The sequence below is a fragment of the Sorex araneus genome, chromosome 2 (genome assembly GCF_027595985.1).
Source record: "Sorex araneus isolate mSorAra2 chromosome 2, mSorAra2.pri, whole genome shotgun sequence".
In the NCBI taxonomy this organism is placed as follows: domain Eukaryota; kingdom Metazoa; phylum Chordata; class Mammalia; order Eulipotyphla; family Soricidae; genus Sorex; species Sorex araneus.
The window spans coordinates 193,126,869-193,136,852 of NC_073303.1; the positions used below are offsets into that span (position 1 = coordinate 193,126,869).

At 41.2% G+C, this 9,984-nt stretch overlaps 1 protein-coding gene across 1 annotated transcript in view; it reads left to right on the forward strand.

Annotated features, from left to right (window-relative positions):
- Nucleotides 1-7,483, forward strand: part of BACH1 (BTB domain and CNC homolog 1) — a 39,750-nt gene extending 32,267 nt beyond the window's left edge. The window contains exon 5 of the mRNA XM_055127783.1: nucleotides 4,148-7,483. Coding sequence (XP_054983758.1) covers nucleotides 4,148-4,579 — 432 coding nt within the window. The 3' untranslated portion in view covers nucleotides 4,580-7,483. The remainder of the gene's footprint in view (nucleotides 1-4,147) is intronic.
- Nucleotides 7,484-9,984: the final 2,501 nt, after the last annotated feature.

Below are 9,984 nucleotides of genomic sequence, written 5' to 3' on the forward strand. Positions count from 1 at the left end.
AATTCTGTCACAGCTTTCCCAGGTGAAAGTGGCAGAAAATGTGCTACTAAGTAGGACTAAGAAGGGGAGCCCTTTCTCTAGAAAGAAAAATTTAAGGCCGAACATGGGCTTTATTAAGTATTCTTTTTAAAAAATTTTTTAATTTTTAAAATTTTTTTAAATTAGTGAGTCACAGTGAGGGTACAGTTACAAATTCACACATTTTTGTTCTTGTTATTCCCTCATACAATGTTTGAGAGCCCATCCCTATGCAGCAGTTAGAAAGGATGAAGTCATGAACTTTATCAAGTATTCTTAAGACCCTGATTACTGGGTAATGTTCAGGAGCGTTTTAAAAATTTCTTTGGATGGAATTACTGGCAGTATTGATGCTCTAGTGAAAGTCTGTCGGTGGTAGTATAGATAGTTGAGACTAGGAAGGAGTATGACAGATATCTCCCTCTTTGAAAAATAAAGATTGTCACTTTCTGAAAGTGTTAACACACTCTGTTAACTACCAGTGGTTTGTTTGTTTATTTATTTATTTGTTTGTTTTGATTGGTTGGGTCTACAAAATTGCTTAAAGTACTTAGTATTCAGTGTGGTTTTAGCACAGACTGTTCAAATTGGCCTGTACTGGTGGACATGTAGTTAGCAGAGGTGGGTGATTACGAGCTGTGTTTCCATGCTTAAGAAGACGTGTCACTACGATAGATTTCTCCTAGTGACATAGCTGATCGGGAGTACGTTCTGTCAGGTATTATTGAATTCTTGTGGGTATGTGTTGTTGGATTTCACCCTTCTCTAAGTGGGGTAGGTGTTGGGTGTCTGCCAGCTCAGAACCTCAGCAAAGAATTTAGTGTTTTCACTGTGATAGTGAGAATTGGTGTCTCCTGTGAGCTTTTAATTCTGCTTCTCTTAGAAGTGAAATTGACTCTCTTTGATGTACATTTTCAAGGGACAGTTAGGTATTTCTCTGAGTCACCTGCTCAGAGGCATTTTGGAAGCAGCAACTGGTCACCATTTCCTCACAGTTGAGTATTCTTTAACCTTAAAGAAAGGCACTATCACATGGCTTTTTTCGTGCTGCATTCTTCCATTCCTTATCTTGTACTGGGTCGGTTATATTTAGAATTAAAAAAAAAACTTACTAAATTTGAATAAATATTGCATACTAGAAGCTAAAATGTAGCTCTAGATGTAAATTTGCTATTAAAAAAATGCTGAATTGGGACCAGAGTATGGATTATACTCAATTTTTAATGATCTGTGATTAAGGCTACAGTACTTAAAGCGTAAGATTTATGCAGTTGCATAATAAGAAAATAAAAATATGTTTAGAAATACATAATAAGATACTGGTAGGGAAGGAGCTCATATATCATGAAGTGACTAAGTTGAATTATTTTTATTTATTTTGCCAAACTGATTTATTTAACTAAACTTATTTAGCAAAACTGGTTGTAGTAAATTTTGTGTTTTTAAAGTGAAATGGAAAAACCAGCTAGCTGCCATGTAGGGGGCGGCTTCAAATGCAAGGAATTTATGGGACCATTTACTTTTTAGGAATAATCATGGATGTGTTCTAGGGTTTACCGGTTGTTTTTAGTTGTAGAGAGGTAAGCCACCTAGGGAGAAGGTGTGTACTTAAAGATTATAGTAGCACTGTAGTCCTGTTCATCAAAATTCAACAGGCAATCAAGCGGGCACCAGTACCGTGTCCATTGTGAGACTTGTTACTGTTTTTGGCATATCGAATATGCCACGTGTAGCTTGCCAGGCTCTGCCATGCGGGCGGGATACTCTTGGTAGCTTGCTGGGCTCTCTGAGAGAGATGCGAGGAATGGAACCCGGGTCGGCCGCGTGCAAGGCAAACACCCTACCCGCTGTGCTATGGGGTAGATTATAGTGGTATCCTTTTTTTTTTGGTTGGAGTGTAAGGACAGTTAAGGATCATGTGGTTTATGTACAGATATACAAGTTATAAAATATTTGTGATCTTTCTAATACCTGACAATCAGAATCTCGCGCAGCAGAGCCTGGCAGGCTGCCTGTGGCGTATTTAGTATGCCAAAAACAGTAACAATAATAGGCTTAATTCCCCTGACCCTGAACGCGACAGGGACAAACGGGGACGTTACTGGCGCCTGCCTGAGCAAATCGATGAGCAACAGGACAACAGTGATACAGTGATACAGTGATTCTAATATCTGTAAGTTAAGTTGTTCTGATTTGAGGAAGGAAGCTCAGCTCTTTAGTCTTTCTCTTAATCTTGTTTCATGTAGCACTGTTGAAGGCCTGTCTGCTGTGTAGACAAATACTCCGATTCTAGTTGAGTTCTAAGACCTGTTGTGAGTGAGGAGACATACTTGTTATTCTGAAAGCTTTGTTTTTCACTTTTATCAGTGTGTGAGAAAAAGCAGTAGATGCTGATTGTATGGATGTTTTCTTTTCTTCCCTGAGGGTAGCAGCTGGCACTTTGCTCATCCTTGACCCACTGTAGACCTTCCCACCCCATCCCCTTGGCTTACAACTGGCAGATTCTCAAGAGAAATGTACTTATTGAGCATTGAGCATTGCTTTGTGTATTCTTGTGTATATCTGCACATTTGTACATGAACTTATCTACATATCACATAACCCTAATTTTTTTCCAAAACAAGATGTTTACAAAAATCTGAGCAAAAAAAAAAAATCTGAACAAATTTCATATAAAATCAGGCTACTTTACATTATTAAAATGTAATTTATATTTAACATTTTCTTAAAACATATTGCCCTTAAAATACTAAGGTAGTAGTAGAATACTAGTAGATTCTCATTCAGTTTTGCAGAAAAACTAAAATAGTAACAGTGTTTCACCCTTGTAGCTATTTTTACCATTTTAGCTATTTTTGTTCCAGGAAAAAAACAGCAACATAAAAACCTCCTCACTTTGTGGCCAGGGAGATGGTATAGTGAGTCGTACATTTGCCCTGCACATGGCCGACCCGGGTGATGGTTCCCCCAGCCCAGCAGGAGTGATTCCTGAGTGCAGAGCCAGGAGTAACCCCTGAGATCGCTGGGTGTGACCCCCGCCCCCAAGGATAAAATAGGAAAGAGACAGTCGTCTCGTGCGGTGAGTGCATCATGTACATAGGAGGCCCAGGTTCCACAGGGTTCCCCAAGTACTTCTCAGAGCAACCCCTGAGCACTGAGGCAGAAGTAGCCTTTGACTGCTGCTGTGTAACCTCAAAGCCAAGAATAAGTACTTAAAAATAAATCTAAATGATAATAGACAAGCCTCAGCTTTCTAGAACCCGTCAGCAATCAGAAACCCAGGAATTGTCAGAGGTTCTCCAGAGAAACCTTTGCTCTTCCGTCAGCCTGTGCTGACCCAGCACAGAAATGGCCCGAACACTCGCTGGCTTGGCTCAGCGTGGACACGAAGCAGTCCGGGGGTAGATGAGGAAGAATGAGGGAAAAGAATGAGGTGTCAGCAGTGGCCTGTGTGGGAGAACAGAAGGCAGGAACTGGGGAAACCCGAAAAACCCTTGGAAACTGCCTCAAAAGGCTTTCCTGTGTGCGGAAACAGTTAATGATCACAGCACCAGGAGTGAGACACACCAGGAAAAAAAAAATGATCCCCCTTCCCCCACCCCCATCTCCTGGCTCTTCACGCTGCAGTGATCAGCCACTGGCATTATGACTCTGGCAATGTTCAACCCTGGGCTCCGCTGTCCTTCCTGTGTCCACCCTGATTGTTTCAGGATCTCCCAGGTGTCAAGTTCCCCACTTGTTTATCTGCAGTTCGAAAACTTAGAAGGCTCTGAAAACCCATACAAGTTTATCACAAATCTCTTAGCCAAGAATTTGACACAGACAGAGGATAGGCTGTGTGGAGTCTTCATCCTAACCTTCTGCATGACTTGATATTTTAACGTGTTTTTCTTAGAAGTGTAAAGAGAATTTGGCAGTAGGGGTGCTTGCTACCCTAGACCCTCCAAGAGAAATAATGTGTGCGCCTCGATGACATTGCTAAGAATCGGAAGATTTCCGAATTCCGAGGAGGAATGTGATCGTACTCAAAGTGAGAAGAACTGTAGCTGTGTTCGATCCCCTTAGGCCCGTGTCTGCCACTAATAAACTAATAGAAGTCATTTCGTTCTCTCTTGCCCCGCCTTCACAGCAAAATGAGAAGGAGAACCTGCTGAAGGAGCGAGATCACATTCTGTCCACCCTGGGCGAGACCAAGCAGAACTTGACCGGCCTCTGCCAGCAGGTCTGTAAAGAAGCGGCCCTGAGTCAGGAGCAGATCCAGATCCTCGCCAAGTACTCGGCCTCCGACTGCCCACTGTCATTTCTCATCTCCGAGAAAGGGAAGAGTACTACCGATGGCGAGCTTGCCTTCCCGTCTGTCTTGAGTTTACCCGAGGGGCCTCCCTCGGCGCCCCCGCCCGCCGGGGAGCAGAGCCCGGGCTATCCCAGCACCGGCGGGGGCAGCGAGCCGGGGCCCGCGGCCAGCACTGGACAGGCCGGGTTTGTGGAACAGTGTCGGCCCAGCGGCAGCATCTCGGATTTCTGTCAGCAGATGACTGATAAATGTACTACTGACGAGTAAACTTGCACCCATTTCCTTCAGACCGGCTGATTTTCCTGTTCAGGTTTTGACATTGTTCGGACGCTCCATATAACCATCTGTCTCTTAACCATATTGTTTTTTATTTAACCCCCCCTCATGGCTTGCTATTAAGGGAATTCCTCTGAATTCAACCTGATGTCTTGATTTCGCTTCCTAGATACTGAAAAAAAAAAAAATCACACGTGAAAATGTAGTAAGGTTCTAAAACTCGTGCTTCAAAGAATAACATTAGTCATAACTTTTCCCAGTATTCAAAATAAACATGAGAATGAAAGCTAGCGGCATTATGGGAAAAATAAATGGTTTCACAACTTAAAGTATCTCCAGATAATTCCTGCTAAAGAAGTAGCCTACACAAGTTTTATTAGTGTGACCCTTTGCAATATCCCCGTGTAAGGGAAAAGTTCTCCCCAGGAAGTACTAAGCGAGTACTAAGGTCTGTTCTATTCCTCAGCTCCTCAGGAGTGTTGGTGTGGGACGTCAGTGTGCAAAATAGGATCTTGAAGTTAAAATAAATAACAGCCTCAGAGATCATTGCTCCTCAGCTGCTTCCCGAATCAGTGGTTGATTGGTTTGCACCGTCCTCCCTAAACTGCCCTGGGAGTCATCCTGCTCTCTCTCAGCACGGCAGGCTGCGTGAGGGGCCCAGATGAGTCCTCTCCTTTCTCTCTGCAGTCACCTTCATGTCTTTGGAAAGAGCAGCAGGGCTGGCAAGGGTCTTAGGCTTTAGAATTCTGGACAGCGCCCAGGTGAGAACACCAGATCCCAGGGAAGGAAGAGGGCCTAGGTCTATCAGGTGTCGCAGTTCACTATTTTGAAGTCTCGTAATTCACTTGTTCAAACCAAACCCACCACGTTATGGTAAATGAAAATGCACCTCTAGTGATCATGCAGGTTTGTGAAGTAGGTTGGAATTTGGTCTTGGTCATTGGAAATCAGACTCGATCCTAGTTCTCTTCCTCGACTCTGATGTCCTAGGACCCACACACCAATGTGACTTGTGTATTTTAAAATCGGTCTTTGGGTTGATTCACTCCTGTACTTGAAATACAACCGCTATCATCTGTCCCATAATATTTTACAGAGGTTTTTTAGCCATTCTGCTGTTAGATTAGACTTCTGAGAGTCAAAATTTGGAACCTTTTCAACAGCTGAAAATGCATATTTTGCATTGACAGAAACATTTGCTACCCTAGTTTTTAAAGCACAGGAGAGAGTCCTTGGTAGTGTTTGGGTCAGAAATGCCTTCACTTCATCTGATCAGACAATTGTGAGAAACACTCTTGATTGTACCCGGAGTTTAGGGGTGAGCCTGCGGAGCTGTCGTGGGGGACAGTGATCCACTCTCCACCACGCAGGAGTGAGCATCGGAGAGCATCGGGGGGCCAGACTGAGTCTTTCAAACGTTATCTTTTTCTGAAGTGAGGAGACCGGGGGATAGTTTATAATCTCTGCTCTTAGTTACTGCAAGAAAAACTAGTTGGGCTTATTTTCTTATTACTTCATAGGAATTCTCAAGAATTTGTCAGGGAGAAGGATTATTCCATAATGATACACCTATACTAAAAATTGTGTATATATATGTGTGTGTACATATATATATATAAAAACCATGTAGCTGTTTCTTTGATACTTGTAATTTTTAACTTCAGAATATAAAATAATATAAAAAACTTTTTTGGTTTACAAAATGTAAAATCAATACAAGCCAATGGAATTCTTGATTTCCTACCTCAGTGTATACTCAACTGTTTGTCATATCAGTTTGGTATGTGCTAATGTCAAATGATTTTTTGCTTTAATGGCTACTGTAAATAACCGCTTTGAAAGGTTACCAACTATTTTTATGGTAAACCCTCAATGTCTCGAGAGTTTAAATATGATTTTTAAGACACCTGGTTTAAATTTCTTTCTACATACAAACATAAATTCTACATAAGTTTAGCATTAAGGGTTTATTTTGATGATATTCTGGTTATTGGCCAAGTGTAATATTTCTTAAAATATAGCATTAATTTTAATAACCAGCATGTAATACAAGTACACTACCTCATACCTACATAATTTTCAAGTTGTAATACGAAGTGACAGAATTTTTTTCAAAAAAAGACATTTGTCTTTTTTGGCCATAGGTGGAAATGTTTTCTAGATAATTGCATAACATTACACTTTTGCCTATTTTAACATTTAACTTCTAAAGAAGTTTTTTCTTAAAAAAAAATAGTTTCAGGTATTTTTTTTTTGAGGCTGCCTAAGACAAATGACAGGATTATGTGTATACAGTGTATATCTTTTCCTTCATGCATAATTTTGGAAAGGTGGTTTTTAGTTTGTATATCATATATATATATATGTGATCATTGTTCCTTATTTTATTAATTGGCTTTCTCAATGCTTGATTGATTTTTTTTAAAAAAGAACTGTTATGTCTAACTCAGTAAATTAATATTGCATTAAATTGTTATTTTCATTATGAATTCTATAGCTTGTAGTAAATAATTTGTTAAATTTTTATATTTAAAAAATGTGGATATAAATCTTGGTTTCTCCATCTATAAATTTTAAGGCATTTCCTGTAGCGGAATACTTAACCAGTTTTAAATAAGGAATTGAATATATTTGATGTAGTGGACGATACAGGTTGCATGTGGACATTTAGCCACATTAACAACTTGGGAAAAAAGTCAGATGGCAATGTTCTAATGAATTCTCAGGTGAACCTTTTCAGTTATGAAACATCTATTTTGAATTTGTAAAGTATTTTAAATGTTTTATTAAGGCATGTAATAAACTATTCTTTGAAACTTGTTGGGCAGAATGAAAATTTAAAGCCATAATGGTAAAGGATGGCAGACTGATTGTAAAATAAACAAATATAATATCTATTTTTTTTGCTCTCTTTCATAACAGTTTTTGAACACTGCAATAAAACCACTAAACTTACTAAGATCATATTTCATTTAAAGCAAACTTTTAAGGCCTGAAGAAATAGTCTACGGGCATGAGGACAAGGTACTTGACTTGTGCACGGTTGATCGTGCTTCAGTGATTGACACCACCCAGGGTCTCCGGAGCGTCTCTGAGAGTCATCCTTCAGCAGGACCAGGAGGAAGCTCTGGGTATGACCCCCCAAACAAAACCAAAGCACATGTTCAAAAGGTTTAATGTACATTTTCTCCCGAATACACTTTGTCAGGTGTAGGAAAGCTATACATAGTAGGTGTTGATCAATAGTTCGACAGATCGAAGCCTCTAAAATTGCTTCTCATTGAGGAAAGTCAGAATCTGATTTCCATTTTCTCTCCTCAATGAATTTCCTAATTTCAGGTTTTTAATTAGTGGTCATTGTGATCCTGGCACTTGAATAGGAGTTATAATGAGTTGATTATTATGTCTGAAAGAAAAAATCCCTTTCTTCTGAGTACACTTTGTCAGATGTAGGAAAGCTATACATGGTGGCTATTGATCAATGCAAAGCCTCTAAAATTGCTTCTAATTTACTAGTCAGATATCTCATTTCCACTTTCTCACCACCTAAGTGAATTTACTAATTTCAGGTTTTTGGTTAGCGGTTATGTGATTCCTGGTACTTGAACCGGGAGTTATAAATGAGTTGCTTATCATATCTGAAAGAAAAACCCTAGCTTTTAACTTTTTAAGGAAATCTTTCTCCTGATTTACTTATTTTCAATCTTTGGATGGGATTTACTTATTTTCAATCTTTGGATGGGATTTACTTATTTTCAATCTTTGGATGGGCTTTACTTATTTTCAATTTTTGGATGGGCTGGAGCACAGCGGTAGGGTGTCCGCCTTGCACGCGGCTGACCCGGGTTTGATTCCTCCGCCCCTCTCGGAGAGCCCAACAAGCTACCGAGAGTGTCTAGCCTGCACGGCAGAGCCTGGCAAGCTTCCCGTGGTGTGTTCAACATGCCCAAAAAAAGTAACAAGTCTTACAATGGACACATTACTGGTGCCCACTCGAGCAAGTCAGTGAGCAACGGGATGACAGTGACAGTGACAATCTTTGGATAGGGATGTAGAAATTCTTAAGAATACCATATATGCTATCAGCCCTTACATTTTAAAAACCTGGGTCAACTCTGCCATGTTACATTCACCTTATAATCAGACTGTAAGCCAGGGCTCACTGGTGATCCACAGCATGGCCTTTTGGGCCAGGATAGTGAGTCTCACCTGGGCATGGCTCTGCAGGTGTGATACATACTTCCCAGAGACACAGAGTGGGATAGGATACGCAGGATCTGGCAAATAGTGCATGAAGGTCAGGGATGCTGCTAAGCATCCTATAATGCAGTCTCTGCAACGAGGGATTACCCATCCGAGGTGTGACTCAGGCTCAGGTGGAGAAACCTTAGCCAACGATGAAGAAATGTGAGAAGATGCTTTGTCCCTTGTGGTAGTGCGGGGACTACAAGAGTTTAAAGGCGAGAGCGTCAGAGAAGTGCAGTTTCACCAGACTTGGAAGGATTGCAGTCTGCATCAGGATAGGTAGTCCTGGGAGAGGTGGCCGCTGGCACAGGGAAGCCTGGCGTCTTAGCCCTTTTCATTCTTCCTCCCTGGGACTGACTGTGTCCGTCTGTCAGGCATGCCACAGCATTCTGTCCGAAAGAAGGAAAATAGTGTTGCTGTTGAGATTTAAGTTGCAGCAGATCATCCCCATGTCTGGTTTTTGGTTGATTTCAGTATTTGTCTCTTTCTTCTCCCCCCCCCCTCCCAAATTAAAATGCACAGCTCACCATGGTGGAAGATGGAATTGGAAATGAGTTGTCGCAAGGTCGCTGTGAGGATGAATTTGCTCTTAACAAATATGAAAGGATTTAGAAGGTGATTGCTGGGGCTGGAGCAATAGCAGAGCGGGTAGGGCGTTTGCCTTGCACGCGGCCGACCCGGGTTTGATTCCCAGCATCCCATATGGTCCCCTGAGCACCGCCAGGAGTAATTCCTGAGTGCATGAGCCAGGAGTAACCGGGTGTGACCCAAAAAGCAAAAAAAAAGGTGATTACTGCACTTCATGATGATCGTAACATTGTGCCACCAGTAGAAGAAGGAAAAAAAGCTTATTTTGGGGGTTTAAAAATGAGCTGTGACTTGGGATCAGAGAGATAGTGCAGTGATAGGTTTCAGTCCTGGCAGCATATAACGTCCTGGAGCCACACCAGAAGTTACGCGTGACACAGTGAGGCATAGCCCCCACCCGCCGACAAAGAGGATAGAGGAGTTGGAATGGTTAATGCATATATTTTACACAAACTATAGAATACAAGGAAAACGAGCACTTTAATTTTCTGAAAATTGAGGCATGCAGCTCGTGGGACATTTTCCTCACCCATGTATCTGTGATCACCATTTTATAAGAAAAT